The sequence below is a fragment of the Engystomops pustulosus genome, chromosome 3 (genome assembly GCF_040894005.1).
Source record: "Engystomops pustulosus chromosome 3, aEngPut4.maternal, whole genome shotgun sequence".
Taxonomy (NCBI): domain Eukaryota; kingdom Metazoa; phylum Chordata; class Amphibia; order Anura; family Leptodactylidae; genus Engystomops; species Engystomops pustulosus.
Genome location: NC_092413.1, coordinates 133,872,721 through 133,895,560, shown reverse-complemented (window position 1 = coordinate 133,895,560; position 22,840 = coordinate 133,872,721). Strand labels below are relative to the sequence as shown.

Sequence of the window (22,840 nt, the reverse complement as noted above, 5' to 3'; positions counted from 1 at the left end):
ACTGATACCCCATATGTAGTGGTAACCTGCTGTATGGGCGCATGGTCGGGCTTAGAAGAGAAGGAGATGCCATCCAGATCAGATTTGCTATGTCACATTGTACAGGCTATAATTTTTTTTCTTTTTTTAATGTGGACCTATGAGGGCTTATTTCTTTTGCCACATGAGATGCACTTTTCTGGTACGTAATTTTGGGGCATCTATAGCTAATTGGTGAGATTTTATTAACTCTTTGTTGGTGGAGGAAATGAAAATCATAAATTTTTAGGAAAATTTTTTTGTTTTTTTTTTGGTTGTTAACTGTACCATATTATTTTTATTCTATGGGTCGCCATGATTACGAAAATACCTCATTTATATAGATTTTTTATTTTTTTCCATTTTTACTGAATAAAAAGTAATTTGGCAAAAATGTTGTTAATTTTAGCATCACCGTCTTTCATATGCATAACTTTTATATTCTTCCCCTCACAAATCTGTTTAAGGGCTTATTTTTTGCGAGAAGGATGGTTCTTTTTAGTGGTTTTATTTTAAAGTGAATAACATTTTTAAATCACTTTTTAGAGCATTTTTTTTATAGGGTATTAATTGAAAATTACCTTTTTTTAAGCTTTTTGAGTTTATTTTTGCGGGGTTCACTTTGCGTTTCTAATAATGATTCTGTTTTATTATGCAGATTGTTACGGACGCAGGGATACCAAATATGTGGGGGTTTTGTGCATTTTATTTAATTGTACTGAATAAAAACTAATTTGGAGAAAATCTTGTTCATTTTATCCTCACCATCTTTTAATGTGCATACCTTTTTATTTTTTGGCTGACAAATCTGGTTAAGGGCTTATTTTTTGCGAGAAGAGTTGCTCTTTTGAGTGGGCTTATTTTAGAGTGCATAACATTTTTAGAGCATTTTTTATAGGGTATTAATTAAAAATGATCTTTTTTCAGAACGTTTTTGCGTTTTTTTCCCCCGGCGTTTTACCGTGCGGGTCCTTTAATGATTCTTTTTTATTATACAGATTGTTACGGACGTGGCAATACCAAATATGCAGGGTTTTTTTGTGTTTTTTATACTTTATTAAGTGTTTTTATGGGAAAGTGACATTTTAGGGCTTATATTTTAATGTATTTATTTTTTATTTATTCTAATGTGTAGTGTTCAGTGTTTTTCATTTTTTTTTTACTTATGCATACTTGAACTTGAACCAGCGAGTCCAATACACTGCTCTACAATACTATTTTATTGTATAGCAGTGTAATCTGTCTGGCATGCTCGCGCATGCTCAGACAGTTTGCAGTCAGACCCGGAAGGGGTCTGACTGCCAGGGACATCAGGCAGCTCCGGGGCACATGCCAGTCCTCGGAGCTGCCCAGAAGTGGATCAGATCCCCCGGTAAGCGGCGCGGGGGATCCCATCCATAGCGCATGTTTGACTGTGGCGTGTAAGGGGTTAACACCCGCGATCGGAGTCAGCTCCGATCGCAGGTGTTAGCGCAGGCTGTCAGCTATGGTAGACAGCTGACAGCGGCTGCTTCTGGTGCTGGCTCCATTCGTGAGCCGGTGCCAGAAGCAAGACGTTATAGTGCGTCCCCGTGCGCTTGGCATGTAGCCCCTGGGACGTATTATAACGTCCTGGTGCGCCTAGGGGTTAAAGGGTTAACAAACTTCATAAAAGTTGTTTTCATACGTTGAGCGGTGTAGTTTCTATAATGGGGTAATTTATGGGGTTTTACTTTTATTTAGGCCTCTCAAAGTGACTTGAAACCTGAGCAGGTCCCTCAATAGCAGGATTTTGCGTTTTTTATGAAAATGTGAAAAATTGCACCTAACGTTCAAAGGCCCATAACATCCGACAAAAATAAGAGTATGCATAAAAAACCATGTTCACATGAAGTAGACATTCCGTGAATGTTAGTTATTAATTTTTTTTGCTGTTATGACTATGTGTGGAAAAAGTAGAACATTTTGAAGTTCAAAAATCGAGAATTTTTCTAAATTTTCACCAAATATCTGATTTTCTCATAAATAAAGTATGAGCCCAGTCCCCATAATGAAGTTCATTTATCTATTATTTTACATTGTGAATGTCAAACAAGAAGACTATTCCTCAACCTGTAACAGCAAAAATTTGCCCTACCCTATCTTCTCTTCAATACCTACAGCTGGCTTGTCACTGATCTGCTTCATATAATATTTTTGTTGTAATCAAAGCCAATATATGATTTTTGTGCCTCTTAAAATGATTTGGCAGAGACTCTTCCCATTCTCTCATTCCCTCTGATACATTTACATTACCATAAATACACAATCACAGAAGAGATCATACATGAATACAATGTGGTACATGTTTGCTATATTTTTTTTTTTTGGAAAGTTTTTCCAGACCACAATTTTTTTTTAATTGAAGTCATTAAACATAATAAAAATGCACCTGCCTAATTTTCCACCTGTTACATAGTACTGCCACTTTGTAGGGTTCTTGGTTTGTGATGTTGTCCTGGCCTTTATATCTGATCAATGACTTCAATTAACCCGTTATTGCTTGTATGTCAATATGGCTGTTGACAGCCATATCGAGGCAATAAATATAGAGAAGCTCTACATATTAATATGATTAGGAAGGGGTTGATCACGTTTAGTAAAGTTACAATGTGTATCGATAAACTTTCAGATTAAATTGTTAGCAGGGCTGCATGCCGAATCTCATTGTAGTTTCATTATACTATGTTAATGGAATCATTACCTATGCATTGTGTCACTTGAGATGATTAACTGTAATCTATTATGCTAATAAAGGACAACATTTCAATATTTTACATTATTCCTGTAGGTCAATTATTTGCATGTAACACCACGAGGCTAATAAATAATTAGTAATCATTTAAGGTCAATATTTCCGGTAATCACAAAAATAGCATTTTCTGCAGATTGTATGTTTTATATTGTAAACTAGGCCTTTATATTTTACCATTGATGACAACTACAATGGTGTAACATTTTTTACCTCTGTCTTGTATTGAATAGAAAGAGTCCTGTTTGAAGAAGGTATAGAAATAATGTGCTCATTAGACTGGAAATACACACAAGTGTACTATCAACTATTAATCTTATGTATCTATATGGAAACGAGCATGTCAGATCAAACTGGCAGACTGACTGTGGGACAATAAAACTTCCTTTCTATATCTTGAAGTGCTGCTTCCATGGATACCTTATTTTTAGATAGGAGTTGAGCCTTGGAGAAAGTGTGCACCCGTCATCTTTGGGCTTTGACCCGGTTGCTTCATATTAAAGCTCCTGCATTTGATTTTTCTATCCATATTTGTAAAGTATGTACACTTATATGTATTCGTATATATATATGGATGTGCCACTATTTGCGTATGTCTATGTAGTAATTAGCATATGTATGTAGATATAGTTACTGTGTGTCTATGTTTATTTGGTTAGGCTACGTTCACATGTCTATCTACTCTGTTGTAATGATACTTCAAGAGGGATAGACGTTTCCCACTGAATTCTCATGAAGTGGGATAAGTTCTCCTGTGCAGCCTCTTCTCCCTTTAAAGAGGAAGGAAAAGTGTTCATCAGCAGTTGTACGTAATTAACAGACAACAAAGCCCAGGGAATCCCAGGCTTAGCTGCATGATTTCAAAAGCCTATATTTTTTTTTAAATGAGGGCATAAGGAGCTAAAGGAAGAGAAGATCTCTGTATGTATGTGTGCTTGGTTTACAATCCGTGATCAGTGGAGGCCAGGGATGGAGTGGCACTAATAGCTTCCGCTGAACGTATACTATATTTTTCTGTGGTAATGAGCTTTTTTTATCCTGTGTTTCCTGTCGGATGCGATATATACTGAGCAGACAGAGGCCCCTACCTGCCAGTATATGTCTACAGTGGTTGTATACTTGCCACAGTAAACAGTTTTAAAATCCTAGTTTATAAGGGCCCCACCATTTTTATTCAGCCCAGGGCTGAGGCTGAGGTGATGATATTTACTGCTTCGGTCAGAAACATTTAGATGCCCTGATGATTAGGAAACCTTTCTGTCGCCCAACCAAATGTGCAAAGAGTATATTTCTATGACAACCAATAGTGAGAATAAAGTAAAATGATCTAGTTCATTCTTCTTTTCATTATCTTTGTGGGCTTAAACTGTTAACGATAAGGCCTTACTTTTACAAGACTGTAAAAAGAGGAAAAATCAAGAAAACATATGGATTGAATGAATAGTAACATTTTCCCAAAGGTGAAAGAGTGACTTCTTTTCCCCTCCTAAAGTAACCATAGTAACTAGAGATTTTGAAATATTGAAAACTTATGAATGTTTTAATATTTTCTTGCATTCACAGTTCGCATGAGTGTAAGGTAAGAAAATACTAGTAAATAAATGTTTTATTGAACATCAGCTTTTAAGATTAGTCATGTCCTGTACTCAGCCCAACAAAAGCACACAAACTGCTTATATTCTGAAACTTTTTAACCAATTCACAACTGACAGTGCATGCATTATTGGTGTTCTCTTAGTCAGTATAAGGCAATTCTATAAATAACCTATGGGAAAATAATCATGGAACTCCTTGAAATTTTTCCTGAGGGGTATGCTTTTCAAAATGGAATCACACACAAGGCCTCTGCAGACCTAATGTTACCTAAAGATATCCTTATAAAATCTGTGAGATGCTATATATCTAAGATTAGTGTATGTATTTCCTGTATACTAGATGGCGCGGATATCAGTTCTGGTGCTAGAAATGGGACAGAATTGTTAGAGGAACCTGGCAGTGGGTCACATAACCAATATAAGTGCATAGAGCTCTGGTCTTAATATTTCAGCCGCACAGAGTTTTCTATTAATGACAGTGGTTTTAAATTTCTTCGATAGTATATAATTTTGAATGCTGAAACAAAGATAATTGTAACTGTGTGGCACTACTCAATATATTTGCTAATAGCCTTTGTTTTTCCGCTAATACAATAAATCCAGTTTGTCAAAGCTCTTGTATGATGCAAGACAGGTTGTGCTCTGGCTCAATAATAGCATGCAAGTCCAAATTCATACAGGAAAAAACAGGAAACCGTCACTCGCGGTGTTTGCGCAAAACAGGTGTCGGGCAACTTGCGTTTTTATGAGTCACTGCACATTTCCCTCCCTCTACACAATCGTCATCATGATTTTGTTTTTGTAAGTATTCATTAATAAAAACGGACTAAAGAAGAAGACTTTGGTGAGTGCCAGTTTCCTGGTTTCTGCTATATATAATTTTGAGCAGTAGATTGGCACCTCGGATAAAACAATCTCCACGGTTTATAATAAGTAGGCTTTGATGCAAAAGATCTTCATCTCAGTGTCCAAAATGTCTCGGTCTACAAGGGGTTGAAAGAGAATGCAGACCACGTATGTGTCCTAAATGCTACATTGTATCTTTCCGCATTCAAATTAAGCAGGCTCTTTTATTCCATATTGCCACCGCAAGATTACAGAGCACTGCTCTGTGACATGGTCCGGGGCCGCAGGGATTCACTGCCACTTACAATATACAGGAGTAGATCAGGCTTGTGCCGTGAAGTACTTAGGTAAAATGTCTATAGCAAATACTGGCTAGAGACACAAGCATGGTATACAGCTTTATATTGTAGGCGGCAGTGGATTCCTCCACCCCCAAACTTTGTGACAGGGCAGTGCTCTATACAGTTGCACAACCATCTGAGATTGCAATCTTGAAGTCTAGTCCTTTAGTATATTGTCCGTCTGACTGAACAGTTGTAGACCAGGTCCAGCATAACCTGAAATTTCAGCAACAGAAAGCTAACAAATTACTTACGAGACACTTTTGCCAGTAGAAAACAGAAGTGCTCCACATAGCAAAAGAAAATGCCCAAAAGTTCTATTAATACAGTGAGCAGAGGGAAGGCATAATACAGTGGTAAAAATGTATTATGCCTTCTCCACAAGTTTTCTGTAAGAGAATGCATGAAAATCTCCCCACGCTCAGTAGTTCTAGGGATTTTCCTGCCCCACGTGTCACTTTAGGTGTGTCAGGGAGCATCATTAGTGGTGGCTCTGAAGGCCCTAGCCCACCCGATTTTCTATATAGACCCCACTGGAAAACCAGCAGGTCTGCAAGATCAGACACATCCAACTGCCGAACATCTACTAAGAGGCATAACCCACTTTGTTCATAAAGGTACTGGAGCACCAGGAGGGGGATTATAAGACTGGATTTTAAAACGCCAGTCTTAATAAATTCCTCCAAAGCCAAAAAGCTGATCTGAAAGATGTAAGATGATATTTACTAACTGTATCTTACTGTGCTTTTACAAACTATGGGTTAAATATAGCTTAAAGGGGTATTCTGGGAATATGAACGTCTGATACAAAAACCCATAATGCTATAAATAAATGATGCTTTAGTTCTCAGTAACAGCTCCTCCCTCTTATGCTCTGCTCCCAGTGATGATGTAACAGGTTTTCTTGCTATGTTACCATAGTAATGATGTGTAACTGCCATCACCAAAACACTGGCCATACTGGATGCACTGCAACCAACTGACTACAGCCAAGCATAGTGGTGATCACATGACCTGCCCAGGCAGGTGCAGGACATGTGATGTGGACATGTGACCAGCAGCCATCTTCTGTCCTGTGTATGCTCTGCAACGGACCGTGCGGAGGAAATTAACGGACTGATAAAAGGGCCAGTAACATTTTAATTCTTCATTACAGTCTATGTCAGCAGCATTTTCTGCTAACGGGAGCAAAATTTTAAATAACAACTAATTACATATTAGCTTATATTTTAAGTACCCATTTGTATATGAATTATGCTGTTTCCTGGAATATCCCTTTAAGCTTAGTTTTTACAGAGCATGGAGTACTGACTTTTTTCGTTTTTCTCATTTTACTTATGTTCTATGCATCATGCAAGCAAGTTTTTGGAACATCCCTATAGACTGATCATATTGTATGATATTTTGGCAACATGACTAAAAATCTTTAGACCTATTGAAAATGTTTTAAGATCTGAAAGAACAACAGTTCTTTATTAGAGCCAAAATAAAAAAAATCACTATTCAGAGAACTGAAAAACACAAGATATTTTAGATTAAAAAAAACTGCTGTTTGTAGGCTGTGTGTAGGCTTTAAATGTTATTATATGCATTAATTCAGACTATAGCTTTCTGAACTTTCAAACACTATTTACACTATTTTCTGAATGGAATAAAACAACAAATTCAAATTTGAAATATCTTAAATATGTAACACTTAAAGAGTAACTGAAAAGGTTTTTTTTTTCTTACAATAGCTCTTATGATGTAAAACAACTTTGCCTATTATCTTTATCACATATATTCAGTAGTTTTTTTGCTATAGCCCTCAGATTACCTTAGTGCTGCAATGGCTGCCTCCTCTCCATACGGTGATAAGCCCATGTTTAAGTAAATGTAGCAGAGCTGGAAGCGTGCATAACAGTTAATGCAGATGTCTTCTGCTCAGTATAGTGAGGTACAAGTCTCCCCTGTTCCCTATAAGTCCCTCCATCCTAGTCTGTGGTTCTACAGAAGTTTCTCTGTCTGTTTCTGCTCTTTTTGCTGCTTCCCTCACCCACCTTGTCATTGGCAGTATCAGATCTCTGCAGATAAGCTATTATATCTGCAGATAAGGCTATAGATTTCATGTACTAATGATTTCTACCACTTATTGCATGTTCCCTGCTCCTCCATGTGATGAATGCTACCAGGCTGTCCCCATATACATCCTATATGTGCACTGTGCACAGTTTTAAATCCTCACATCCATACTAACATGCATTTAAGTTACAGTGATCAATAGACAAATATTGCACACACACTTTTACATCTATGCAATGATATACAGCTAGACCTATAATTTATTAAGCCTTTTGACTATAGCACACAGAGAAGTAAATAGCCTTCATCCTTTCTATCAGACTGCTGGGTGATTGTACCCTAGCCTTGTACAGAGATGGAAGTGGGTTGCAGAGAAGGCTTATGGAGGATATTAGATGGATTAGCAGCTGCAATGAGAGGGTGGACTATGTGTTAGAACATTAGACCAAATTGTGGACAGGACAGAGCACACATGATCAAACATCAATAGGCAAACAAGGATGGTGTCACTGCCATGCCAAAAGTGCCTAGTAGACAGCTACTCTTCTATCTACTCCTTTACAATATATATTAAACAGTAAAAAATATTGAATTATATTCTTTACTATATTTTAGCAATTCTTTCTTGAGACATGATCAACTTTGTCAGTTTTTAGATATTGCTTTTAGAGTGAGACACGACCCATTAATTATTCTCTGACACTGTCCTGCTTTTTTTTTTACCAGACTGTTATTAGAAAACTGACAAACCATGCTGATGTGGCAGGAAGCATCCTAAAGTTTAGGAAATGTGGAAAATTGTTTTTAATGTACAGTACCATAGTAATTTGGAGAGATCTCTGATAGATTCTTGTTTGACAATATATGTACAACTTCTCTTGATCTGCTGCTTAACGTAATAGTCTTCGAGTACCTGAACTAGAAGGAGGTGTATGAGAAGTATTTCCTGGTAACTTTTAAAAAGGCATTAGACAGTGGTCGCTTAACAAATTGGTTTTTACTTGTAGCCCCAAATGTTCCAGAGGAACATACTTAACAATGGTGACCCAATTGGCCTCAGATGTAAAGAATTCCTACTCCTGTGTGTTACCAAACAGGACGATAGTGGGGCACATTTACTTACCCTGTCCTGCACGTTCCCCGATCCAGAGTGTCCGACGACAATGAACTCTGCCGCAATTCATTTACATTGTACGCCTGATATACTGCATGTGTCGCTCCTCGCTCAGGTCCACCGGAGTTCACCTTCTTCTTCCTGGTGCATGTAAGTGCATTGTCTTGCGACACAATTTTAAATCCCGTGCTCTGTCTGAATCAGTCAGGATTGTCCCCCGATTTCTGTCACATGAAAGCCGGCGGCGATGCACCAAAATCCGATGCTACACAATCACATGCTACACAATCCCCTTCTAAATCCCTGTCCCAACGGTGCAATCCCCGAAAATGGACGGAAATGCGGCGGCGATACCCTTAGTAAATGAGCCGCCCTGTATCATTAATTTTATGTTCCACGAGGATAATTTATTTAGTCCTTTTTTAAAGTGTCTCCCATGTTCTCTGTTCTTTCTGAGGAATTAATACATTATTACAGTGGGATTTATTGGTAGCATTTTCACATACGTACAAGTATATTGATATTGTACCGCTCCATCAACCTTTACTTGTTTAATCTAAATAAATTGTGCTGCCAATGCATTACTGATTTTTGCTCCCCTCCTTCTAAACGCAGGCCTTTTTTTGTTTTTCCATTTGCAGAGCTTGTTTTTTTGTGTAACAAACTGCACTGCCTGGAGGTGCCATTTAATATTCCATGCCATGTAATGGGAAGCAAAAAATTTACAAAAAAAACACATTTGCACCATTTTCTTACAGGCTCTGTTTTTAAGCCTTTCACTTTTCGATCCAAATGATACATCCATTTGATTCTTTGGGTCTGCATAATCATGTATAAACCATTTATACTGGTTTTATTGCTATAACCTAACACCCATAACTTTTTCATGCTTTATTTTGCATAGTTTCACTTTTTATTAAAATTTTGTTATAAAGTGCAGAAAAATGATGATAAAATATTGATTAATATTGATTTTTTCATGGTTCAAAACAGGGAATTGTCAGTAGAAATGTTTTTATTATAGTTTTTACATATTACATAGGCAATATCTTACATGTTTATGGTAATAGAAAAGTTTTCTATTTCCATTCTAGGAAAAGGAGATGTTTAGAGCTTTATGTATTTTTTTTTATTTGAACCATTTTTAGGAGCTTCATAGCAGTACTCTGTGCTTAGATTGCAGCCAATCAAAGGTTGTTAGCTGCTATGTAGTACAGCTGATCGCCGTTCTCTATGGCAAAGTAATAGTACGGTGCTCATCTTTATGGTATTAAACTTAACTCACAAGAACATTTATAAAATTAAACTTACCTCTCCAGTACCCATTCCTTTCTTACACAGGGCAATATTTTTCAGACTAAATGCTTACTTCTAAATACTTTTCAATTGCAATATAGTAGTATTGTAATATTTTGGGAATTTGCGGCATGGTCTTTGGCGACACTCTTTAAGAGATATATTTTGGAGGGTTACTTGAATATAGAGAATTAAAAAGTGTTGTCAGGACAATCATTTAATATGTAAATTGTCCTTCTGATCAATAGACCTTCATGGATTCAGATTTAAAATCCCAAGAGTGGTAGTGGTGAACCCTGCATTTCATTGTAGTGAATACTAAATAGCAAATGTAATATTATATTACATATAAATATATACACACATATATACATACATATATATATATATATATATATGTGTGTATATAGACTTATAGACTAGGTCTTCAAAAGAAAACGCTGCTCTTTTCAAAGTAGAAAACTCTCACAACCCTGCATGAACCCCTATTATATAAAAAAGGAAATGGCTAGATGATATACCTTTTTTAAAAGTAATGTCCGTAAAAACTGAAATATAATATCATTGGTTCAATAAATAGTTAGTGTAAAGACTATATAGGAAATTTGATCATTGCAGTCTGGGACTAAAGTCCAGAGAGCTCTTCACCAGAGGTCACAGTGGGCAGAGGGGTCCGCCTTTAACCAGGGGTCATCTGTAACTTGGGTGTCCTTAAGTAGGGGACTGTCTGTATAGACTTAGATTAACCTGTCTTCATAGGCACAACACAGTCTCAATTATTACCATTAAGAAAACAACAGTTTTGAAGTTTATAGTATGTTTTCTAATGCATGTTTTGCTTTTTTTATTTTGAGCAAATACAATGATAGTGTCTTAAATGGTTAATTTACATGAAAGAAATTTTTTCTTTTATGTACATTGTTTATTTTTGCTTTTTTTCACACATCTCATTTCTACAGTGGCATATGTCACTTTGCTCCCGTTTTGTCTTTGTTGTTTGGTGCTTTCTTCACTGCCGAAGTTGAGATACTGGAGGCCCCCAGACAATAAAAGTAAGAGATTCTTTAAAACAGCAACACAAAAGAGCTGTCTAGGATTAAGCCTGCATATTTTAGAGAATATATACCCTGCAACTATGAAGTACATTTCCACTCAACTCTTGCCACAAGAACACTTTGAAAACAGCTATGATTTAAAAGAATGCTCAACCGAATCCACAATCCCTGATTGCACAACTACATTGAAGTACTGCCGCTCCTGACAGCAAATCTGTTATATCAGAGGATGTAAAGAAACTTGTGAACACACAATGAATGTAAACTACACCTTTCAGACTACATAAAGATTATTTAGATTTATTTGATTTTTAGGAATAAGTAAAACATTTTATTTTCAGTTTAGATTATTTTGTAAGGGTTACTTGACTTTTAAGAATAAAAAAACATATTGTAGCATAGGAATGCTAAACATGGTATTCTTGATTTCACATACATTCTACTGAAACTAATTTCTAAACATTCAATCCCTTCCCATCCTTGGTTGAGCTTGATGGACATGTGTTTTTTTTCAACCATATAATTTATTGTATGTAACATATATCAAAAGAAAATGAAAAGTAATATTGTATTTTCATAGTTAAGGATAATGCTTAAACGAAATGTTTCTTCAGAAAATTACCCATTTTTTTAAAGGATTTTTAAAAATTATTTATTTCTTTTTCATTCCATCCTATCTTCATTTAAGGAAAGTACTTTATTTCTGCAATTCTCAATTGTGCAAATTTGACATAAGTAAAGAAAGACTATACAATGGGGAATGTATAGAGCAAGAATGGAGCCAAAAAGGTAATTTTGCTATAATGGTATAAGGTAAAGCTGAGGGTAAAGTTAATAATAGTGCAGCAATAGTATAATACCACATTGCCAGCACATAATCATCTTTTTTGCATTACTGCCTTAGCAGTTTTACACTGCGAGAAGGTGCTGTGGGGTTTTCCCATGAAAGAAAATTCTCAAATTCAATCCCCTAGTGATGTTTACACAATAAAGATAATTTTTACACCTTTACTTTACAATTTTACTCAATTGTATTACTGTTTTAGCTCCTAGGCTGGTCGGTGCAAAATTCCAGGGTGTGGGCAGAGGCTCTCTAAACAGAGACATTATGATGCCTCTAGTTCTGTGAGATACAGTGTGGTTACATTATCAGGGTCCAGGTTTATATACACTTTCATTTGGCTTCTGACATTGTACTAGTATCTGACACATAGAAAGATAGATGAAACAGATCAGAGATGATGAGATCCATTAAATGCCTATTGCACACAGTCATCTCTCCTACATTATCTCTCCTACATATGCTATTCCACAACACACAGACCTGTTGTGCCTCCCCAGATAAAGAACTTATCTGTCTGTAGTTTGTAGTTCTCTTTAGGCTGCTGCCAGCAGGAACTCAGATTATGTGTATCAGTGTGAATCAGAGAGATGCAGAGACAGCAGAGAGACAGAAAGTCAGCAGCACAGCCATCACACAGAAATCCAAGATGGCTTCCCCAACCCTAAGTCAGAAGTTATAGGGTTGTGTCTAGGGGCAACTGAAATTGTGTACACCAGGACTGATAGAGACAGGTTGGACTTATATCTGTGAAATTCTGTATTTTTGTTAATAACAGTGAATTAGAGAATGTGTTATATTGTTATCCTGAGTACATAGAAGAAACTTGTCTTTGTGGGAGTGAAGAGATCATATGCACCAGTGCACCAGAGTGCTTTAACAGTCTATGGGGTGTAATTTATCTTATCTCTGTTTGTTTTGGCTTGTTTTTGCCTGTCTATTTTCTCTCTACTACTTTGGAAATTTATCAATCTCACTTTTTCCTTTTGTTAAATTGGTTTTTTAAAGATTTCTTTTTGCATCATCTTTTACAAATGTCCCAAGAATGTTTCCTTTTTCTAAGTTTTCCTTAAGTATGGAATTTTTTGGGCCATAAAATGTCTTACATTTTAAACAAGTTGAAATGATAAATGACATTTGCGACATTTGGCACATCTGGAATCGAAGATAAATGTGTCTTACTGATGATAAATTAATGTCCGGGGGAACTTCAGTGCATATTTCAAAAAGTCCCCTAAAATGTACTAAAATTGCAATAAAGTTGCAATAAATATAAATGACCCCCAATGAATGTCTATTCTAAGTTTACATGCTCTAAATTTTTGGCAGGTTAAGGAAATCTTCCCTTTTTGTATTATTCAAAGATATCCCATTAATAATGTTTGCATCAAATTAGGTAAAATAGTTAGTGGAAATCTAGTGGATGTCAAAATCACAGTGTACAGGATATCATATTCCCTATTCTCTTTTTCCTTACTGTAAAATCTATGTGCTAGATACTAGCAGATTACTGTCTCTTTTTCTGCATAATGCACTAAGCTGAAGAATACATAGAATCATTTCCAAGCCAGTGATCTGTATTTTTCATCATACATGCCTGTCCATTCCACTTATAATTCATTTTCTCCCCAAAGGGATGTACAATGGCAATATCCATTTTCATTCATTCACTTCTCTTGAATTTTTATCAGATAAATTCTCAGCAGTCTATATGTTGTTTGTCTCAATAATTCTAATTTAGCTGTTCTTTTAATGAATGTAACACGCTGCTCATTTTACTGCATCAGAAATATTTGATATCTGAAGAGATTATTTGATGTTTGTGCATTTAATACTAAAATTGTGTAATAGAAGCTACATAAATTATTGTATATTTTACCTAATTCTTTTATATGCATCTTAAGGAATGATTGGGTGTACACAGGAGCATGCTACTCAAATTGATAAAACAAGTTCAACAGTGACAAGTTTATTGATAAGAGTGGACTATGCATTTTGGGAATGCTCGGTTCTCCTTATCAGGTTTAATATCTCAGGAGGCTCGTATATCACTGAGTATGACACAGAAGTTAAGGAAATACAGGATATGAAGGGAAGCGGTTTAGGGGAGCTGGCAGCTTGCAACAATTAGCCCCAGTGATACTGGGGCAGATTTACTTACCTGGTCCATTCGCGATCCAGCAACGCGTTCTCTGTGGTGGATTCGGTTCTTCCGGCATTTTACGACCTCCACAAGGTGTCACTGCTGCGCTGAAGTTCATCGGAATGCACTGATCTTCACCAAGCCTGGCCGAGTGCAGGTAAGCGTGAGTCCAGCGTCACTTTTTTTTTTTTTAAATGCGGCGGTTTTTCCGAATCCGTTGGGTTTTCATATGGCCACGCCCCCAATTTACATCGCCTGCATGCCGGCACCGATACGCCACTATCCGATCGCCTGCGCCGAAATCCCGGGGCAATGCAGGGAAAATCGGCGCAAAACGGAAAAATTGGGTTGACCCGTCGCAAAAACTCAAATCGGGCCCTTAGTAAATGACCCCCACTGTGTTTTATTTGTGGAGGATTGGCAGGCTTAATTGGCAACCTCTCCATAAGGAGAACACTTACCTTCTGACCCTAGCCTATAGCCTATCGCCTATCACACAGCCAAACCAGTTCCCTATGCTGTACTGAGGAGACCCAACCAGGTCAAAACAGTGCTGTCTATAGTTGGGAGTCTGTTCCTTATGGAATAGATATACTGGTTTGACTTAATCCCACACCATGTTTTTAGACTTCTTGTAGGTCATACTTGGTGTTAAGGTGGCTGCCCTTTAAGGTAGCAAAAGGAGGTATTGTTTTCCATTTAACACCTTGGAAAACTTATTTGCATTCTTCCCAGAATTCCCTGGTGGAGCATCTATGGCTTTAAGTCTCCACATGCCTTTAAGGTGGCCTTAATTAGCAAACTCTCCTTAAGGAGAACACCTACTGTCTGACCCTAGTCAATAGCCTATCACACAGCCAAACCAGTTCCCTACGCTGTACTGAGGAGACCCAACCAGGTCAAAACAGTGCTGTCTATGTTTGGGAGTCTGTTCCTTCTGGAACAGATATACTGGTTTGGCTTTATCCCACAAAATATTTTTAGACTTTTTAGGTCATACTTGGTGCTAAGGGGGCTGCCTTTCAAGGTAAAAAAAGAAGGAATTGTTTTCCATTTAACACCTTGGAAAATGCATTTGCACACTTTCCAGAATTAAATAGCTATATATTATATTGCCAAATAGCTATATGCCTTAATTGACAACCTCTCTATAAGGAGAACTCTTACCTTCTGACCCTAGCTGTGAAGGAAGGGAGGGACATGGTTTACAACATAGTAGGAGGATAAATTGAACTTGATGAAACAGTGTCTTTTTTCAACCTCATCAACTATTTTAACTATGATACTAATATCTTGTAGGAATAATAAAGGTATGTCTAGTAGTTACTTATTTATATAATGAACATTTTCAAATATAACAGAAACAAATAAATAATTATATTCAATGTTACATACAGATTTTGGAAAAGTTACCCTAATTGTCATAACTCCTGCAGTTTCTAGTTCAGTAGATTTAGTACCACACCCATGTGTAAGCTCCACAGAGGGCTGAGAGACATCTTGCTGCCTCACTTTACTGTGTGTGTGTCACAGGTGTCAGTTGGAGTGATGGATGGCCAATTAATCAGCTCCTCGAGTGGTGTCCAGTTACTACATATTTTCTTTTTCTGACCTTCTGCAGGTGTCTGTTACACAAGTCTTCTGGTTATATTCCTGTGGTTTTGCTGTGATTCTCACCCTTTCCTTTGACCTTTTGACTCTTTTACAGCATTATGATTTAGTACCTTGCCCCTATCTTGTTTTTAACCTGGTTCACCTTAGCTTGCACTTTATCTGTGTTGTGTCTCTTCTGTGTTACATATTTTTCCTACATGTGTCTTCCTACATGTACCCAGACAAGGAATTTACACTCAATTGTGGCCGGTGGGTTAGCAAAGGGTAGGCAAGAAGAAGTGGCAGATATTGGGGCAGATTTATCAAGCAGTCTGAAAGTCAGAATATTTCCAATTGCCCATGGCAACCAATCACAGCTCCCCTTTAAAATATTCATGAGCACTGGTGAAATGAAAGCTGAGCTGTGATTGGTTGCCATGGGCAACTGGAAATATTCTGACTTTCAGACTGCTTGATAAATCTGCCCCATAGTTTCACTGCACTTGGCATTTTTTCCTTCTTTCAATACTTTGCATGGAATATTAAATTGCACCACTAAAAAATACAATTTGTCCTGCGGATAACAAACCCTCACACATCTATGTAAATGTGAAAATGAAAAAAAATATACCGCATATTCCGGCGTATAAGACGACCTGGTGTATAAGACGACCCCCCTACTTTCCTGTTTAAAATATAGAGTTTAAGATATATTCACCGTATAAGACTACCCCTTTTCCAACGCATACAAAACACCGGTAAAAATATAAAAAAAAACAGATTTGAATTTAACATGGTCCTTTTTTAAATGTAAATTCTTATGACTTGCAGGTATATAGCAGGAAAACTGTCGCTCATAAACATAAGGCATACAACAACAACATTACCATTACAGCACAGCCCCCAGTAGTATACAGCACAGCCCCCAGTAGTATACAGCACAGCCCCCAGTAGTATACAGCACTGCCCCCAGTAGTATACAGCACAGCCCCCAGTAGTATACAGCACAGCCCCCAGTAGTATACAGCACTGCCCCCAGTAGTATACAGCACAGCCCCCAGTAGTATACAGCACTGCCCCCAGTAGTATACAGCACAGCCCCCAGTAGTATACAGCACAGCCCCCAGTAGTATACAGCAAAGCCCCCAGTAGTATACAGCACAGCCCCCAGTAGTATACAGCACAGCCCCCAGTAGTATACAGCACAGCCCCCAGTAGTATACAGCAAAGCCCCCAGTAGTATACAGCACAGCCCCCAGTAGTATACAGCAAAGCCCCCAGTAGTATACAGCACTGCCCCCAGTAGTATACAGCACTGCCCCCAGTAGTATACAGCACTGCCCCCAGTAGTATACAGCACAGCCCCCAGTAGTATACAGCACAGCCCCCAGTAGTATACAGCAAAGCCCCCAGTAGTATACAGCAGTGCCCCCAGTAGTATACAGCACAGCCCCCAGTAGTATACAGCACAGCCCCCAGTAGTATACAGCCCAGCATTAAAAAAAAAAATAAACATATACTCACCCCGATGCTCCCCCGATGTCCGCGCCATCTTCTTTCTTCTGCCGGGCGCCGCCATTGATCTTCTCCGGCAGGCGCCTAGTATGACGCGCCGCTGCTGATGTCATACTAGGTGCCGACCCGGGGAAAGACATGGCGACGCCCAGCAGAAGAAAGAAGACGGCGCGGAAGACTGAAGACAGCACAGCGCGGACATCGGGGCCAATGGAGGGTGAGTATTTTCCCCCCGATGTCTTTTTGAGGCTGCCGGCAGCTTTTTGAGGCTGCCGGCAGCCATCGCTGTGCAAACACCCGCGATCGGTGCTAGCACCGATCGCGGGTGTTACCGGTAAGCCTTTGCTGCAATATGCAGCAAAGACTTACCGGCTATGGAGAGGGCTCAGCCCGTGAGCCCTCTCCATGCCGCCGTATAAGACAATTACCGGCGTATAAGACGACCCCAGAGAAGACAGAAGATTTTTCTGTCTTCAAAAGTCGTCTTATACACCGGTATATACGGTATTGCTTTTGGAATGAGAGGAGTAAAAAACAGAAATGCAAAGTCAAAAAAAGGGTCCTGTAAAGGTTAATAGAACTGAATGAAAAACTTCCCTATCAATTATAATCAGAATCTGTACTTGTCATGGTTATCACATGTAATAATTATACATTTGCTATAAAATGATAGAGTATAATATATTATTATGTAACTGTAATATACCATTCTTGGAAAGCAAGTCAAATGTGTATCATTCTAGGAATTAGCCATTAATTTAGTAAGCAACAAAAACTACTGTTTCTGAACATGGCTGTTGTACTTATCTTGATTAGTTGTCTAATATATATGTATATATATGTTATCATGTGACATTTAATGAGTGAGTAAGCCTTAGGCTACATGCACACTCCGGGCACAGCGGGCACATGGCAGCGCACGGGGAGAGGAGGAGGAGATGAGTGCTGCTCACCCCCGCCCCTCTCCATAGAAACATATGGGCCACGGCACCGTAATTCGGGAAAAGATAGGACATGTCCTATCTTTTCCCTGGCTACGGAGCGGTACAGTGCCACACGATGCCGTCGGCCGTATATACATCCCCCATACATGTGTGTGAATGCAGCCTTAGCTTGTTGTTTTATGTGCATCATACACCAAGGACACTGGTATATTTTGTCAAATGAGATTTTATAACCCTATCATACTGTGCCTTCTGTCTATTAATTTCTCTTCCATTGTAGAAAACATTATGTACATTTAAAAATGCTTTGTAAATAGTATTTGCAATCAATATGCTCAAAAACAATGAGACCAGCCCTACCTGGTCCCTTCTGTACCTGCCCTGAACTGAGAGATCTCCGTTCAAGGGTGATCATAGCAGATAAGGAGATAGACAGGCTACTCCAGGCCCCTCACAACATAATTGTTATGGTTTGGGATTGCCATGGCAGCCGAAGGACTAATGAAGGCCTCATGTATGTGCCAAGAATGGAAAAGGGGCGTGGGATGGTTATATACTGCTGGATTGCTGTATACTATGGGGCTGGCTGGCAATATACTCTGGGGCTGCCTGGCTATATAGTATGGGGCTGGCTATTTACTATGCGGCTGGCTGGCTATATAGAATGGGCTTCCTGGCTATATACTATGGGCTGGCTGACTACATACTGGGGAAGTGGCTGGGTATATACTGGGGGCTGGCTGACTCTATACTGGGGGCTGGCTAACTATATACTAGGAGCTGGCAGGCAATATACTGGGACATGGGCTGGCAGGCTATATACTGGGGCATGGGCTGGCCATATATTTGGGCAGGGGCTGGCCATACTGGGGCAGGGGCTGGCTATATAATGTCGACAGGGGTAAATACTTGGGGCTGGTAGGCTATATACTGGGGGATGGCTGGCTATATACTAGGGGCTGACAGGCTATATACTGGGGCATGGGCTGGCTATATATTTGGGCAGGGGCTGGCTATATTGGGGTAGGGGCTGGCTGGATATATTGGGGCAGGGGTTGGCTATATACTTGGGGCTGGCTATATAATGGGTATGGACTGACTATATGCTGAGAGCAGGGGTCTGGCTACCCACATACTGGGCATGGGATCAAGGGATATGACCAAGGTTTATACGCTTTAACTGGTTTTTGCAATTTTTTTGTGGTAAAATTAGTTCCCTCGACTAATATTTGGGTCAGGTTCTACTTGAATATGGTAGGTCCATCCCAAGACTTACAAAAATTGCAGTGTATTATTAAGAAAAAAGAAGTATCAAAGTATTGCAAGTGTAAGTCCTATAGTGGGAAAGTAAAAAAAAATAAAATAAAAAAATTGTACTGTATAAATAGTTTCATAAAAAAAGGCAGGCTAGCCATTTTATTCTGCTCCCTGTCCTACCTGTGTCATATAAATGTGCTTAAGTGCTTAACTACTCTGTCCTTAAGACCATGTTAGGCCACAACCTTAAGGGGTAAATGTCATATGTACTGCAGTTTTTTTATCATTAACATAATTTTCTTTAGATGAATCGCCTATGGTAACTTTCTAATTAAAAAGCAGTTTAAACTTATCCATTACTAGATTAAAAAACAAATCAAACAAAAGTAATTAAAAAAAAGAAATCTACTGCAATGTAAAAGTGGTATTATTATTGGTAGTATTATTATTGGTAGTATTATTTTTCATCATAAATCTTCTGATTTATGCAGATATAAGCAGCACTAATAAGCAGAGAACCCTTCAACAATATCAATGTTTTGATACCAAATGTCTACATGTTCAGGCATGATAAACCAGGGACACTTATTCATAGATCCAGGCAGTCGGACTATGGTAAGATTTTTATAGTTGTTGGCTTCTTTCCTTCTAAAATCAACTTTTAAAATTATACTAATGAAGCTACAGCATGGCAGAGTCTGTTAACACCCACAGAAACCCTTTGGCCTCATTAGCATAATTGTAAAAGTTGACTTTAGAAGGAAAGAGGTCATGGATAGCAAATATAAGAAGATGTCCATAGTCATAGAGCCTGGATTTATGAATAAGTGTCCCTGAGTTATCATGGTTGATTTTGATGGTAGATTTCCATTAACCCCTTAACGATGTGTGATGTATTAATAGGTCAGCTGCGGGTGATTGATCCATAAATAGTTATGGATTTTTGAACGTGTGGAGTGAAAAATCAAAATGCAAAAAATGAAAAAGGGCAAGGTCGGGGGTTAAAAGAAGAAAAAAAATCTTAATTAACCCAAACCATCGCCATAGTTTTCAGGATGTCTGTACACAATCGATTTAATGTATAAAACTCCCAGTTATAGTACATGTTTCGTTTTATATTTTAAAATTACTGAAATACTCATATTATTTGTTTTTTTGCAGGGTACTCTGAAGCCATACTGTGTTCTTTGGGATGACTCAAAATCGTAAGTGGCAATTTCACTTTCTTATTTATTATCTGCATCTTGTTCTCTTTTATAATTTTATAGTGGCTTGCATTATGTTTAGATGTGATTTCAAGCTGGCATATTCTATGATTATTGTTATTATGATCATCATTTATGTTTATTATTCTGGTTTATTCAGCAGTGAATTAACCAGGTTTTGATGAAAAATAATCATAATAGAATTTCAACATTAGCAGATAATGGAACAGGAAAGAACAATCTGCTATTATTGCTATATTATTGTAATTTTAACTTGTTGTATGAAATAAAATTAAAGTTTATACATCTAACTTACCATAAATGTGTATATATATATATATATATATATATATATATATATATATATATATATATATTATTGAAGCAAAGAATCAATGATGATAGTGTATTGATGTAATTAATTTGAGCTACTATTTATACTCAAGTATAAACTGACATGAATATAAGCTGAGGCACCAAATTTTACCGCAAAAAAACTCGAAGGACTGATTTACACAATTACAAGCCAAGGGTGGGGAATGTAGCAGTTATTTAGCCCCCCTTACTTAGATACCCCCTCATTATAGAGTTAGTCCTCCATATTATTCATTTAGCCCCTCTCATCATTTAGTTAGCCCCCTCATCATTGAGTTAACCCCCCTTATTGTCTAGTTAGCCCTCTCATGTTTCCTCCTCTCCCCCATCACATCACTGCCAGCAGCCTCATGTCATCTTCTGCCACTTGTATAATTGATTTTCCTTATTATTGCAGGTCCTTTACCCTCCAGGAAGCAATATCCTCCTGGGGCCTTAGGACCTGAATAACCTAATTTAAGGTCCTGCAGGGAAAAGTAGTGTGCTTAATGCATATTCTTTATTGAGGGGGAGGGGGGGTTATTTTCCAGCATAAATAATGGGCACCCACCTTCCTGGGGTCAAAAAACAGAAAACCCATGGGGATCTGTAAATGCTTTAAAGCTACATTATAATGCAGGTTAATTTTACTAAACAGGTCTCATAGATACAGTCTAACTGAAAAGTGCATTGCTTATCATAGTATCCAATCATAGCACAGTTTTTATTTTTTCCCTTAGAAGTAATTTTTCACTTAGAAACTGAGCTCTTGTTGGTATTTGTACTAAATAATTTGCTAAATAAGTCTAAAAGGTTTGACTATGATAACACTAGATATAAAATGTAAATTATTACCCATATTTATTGTTATTTAAACAGAAAAGTGATATCAATAAGTAAAGAACAGCTATGTGCTTTGAAAAGCATTTGTTGTACATGTTAACTTCTGCCTTGATAAGTACAGTAGCATATAGATTATTTTCATGACCACTTACAAACATCAAAATGCTTGACATTTGCTAGCAGCTAAATCTCAATATTTATCAAGTGGATATGATTAGTTTCTAGCTTTTATATGATGATCTCCTACTTCCCAAAAAATAAGACCTAGTGCAATTTTTCTCAAGTGTAGAAATATAAGGCCTCCCCTTAAAATAAGACTTAGCGGCAGTCATTACTACAGCTCCCCTCGCGCCATACATTAACATTAGTAGATAATTTATATTCTTTAAGAGGTTGTGACATGGGTGAAGAATTCATGGGATAAAATTGCAGACAGTGTGCTACAAGAGAGATTGTATGAGAGATTGGTGCCAATGATTCCAATAGAAATGGAGTCACCAGTAATTCAGCATGAAATTCAGAGTTTGGACAGTAATAATGATGTTAGAGAAGTTGTTGAAATCATGGTCTTTAAATAAAAAATGTTGCCTTTTACTCATAAATAATGGGATTATTAAATGTAACATAGATTGTTGTACATGGAAATAGAGTCAGAAGAAATACTTCAAGGAATTGAGATGGCTATGCTGATATATGTCATTGGAATAATTACAGTATATTGTTAAATATAGATTTTTTTTGTTCAGCAATTAATGTAAATTTGTGTTCATGGAAAAATAAGACAACCCCTGAAAATAAGACCTAGTGTCTCTTTAGGAGTAAAAATTTACATAAGACACTGTATAATTTTCCTAAAAACAAATTAATATAAAAAGGAATACAAATGATTGGCTATAACTTTGTTTAGGGTTATACTGTTGGTTTACAGCACAATTTAAATGAAAGAGAGCATTTGAACAATATTGCTCTGACATTGTCAACAGGGGCATATATAGCATTTATGGGGCCCCAAACACAATCATTTATGGTAGTACCCTACCATATAGCTC

General features: G+C 37.6%; 1 protein-coding gene across 8 annotated transcripts in view; it reads left to right on the top strand.

Moving 5' to 3' along the window:
• ADGRB3 (adhesion G protein-coupled receptor B3) overlaps positions 1–22,840 on the top strand; it is a 577,118-nt gene that overhangs the window by 387,127 nt on the left and 167,151 nt on the right. For all 8 annotated transcript variants that reach the window (XM_072142190.1, XM_072142192.1, XM_072142193.1 and 5 more), the window contains one exon: positions 20,551–20,594. In XM_072142190.1, the coding sequence (XP_071998291.1) occupies positions 20,551–20,594 (44 nt within the window). The remainder of the gene's footprint in view (positions 1–20,550; positions 20,595–22,840) is intronic.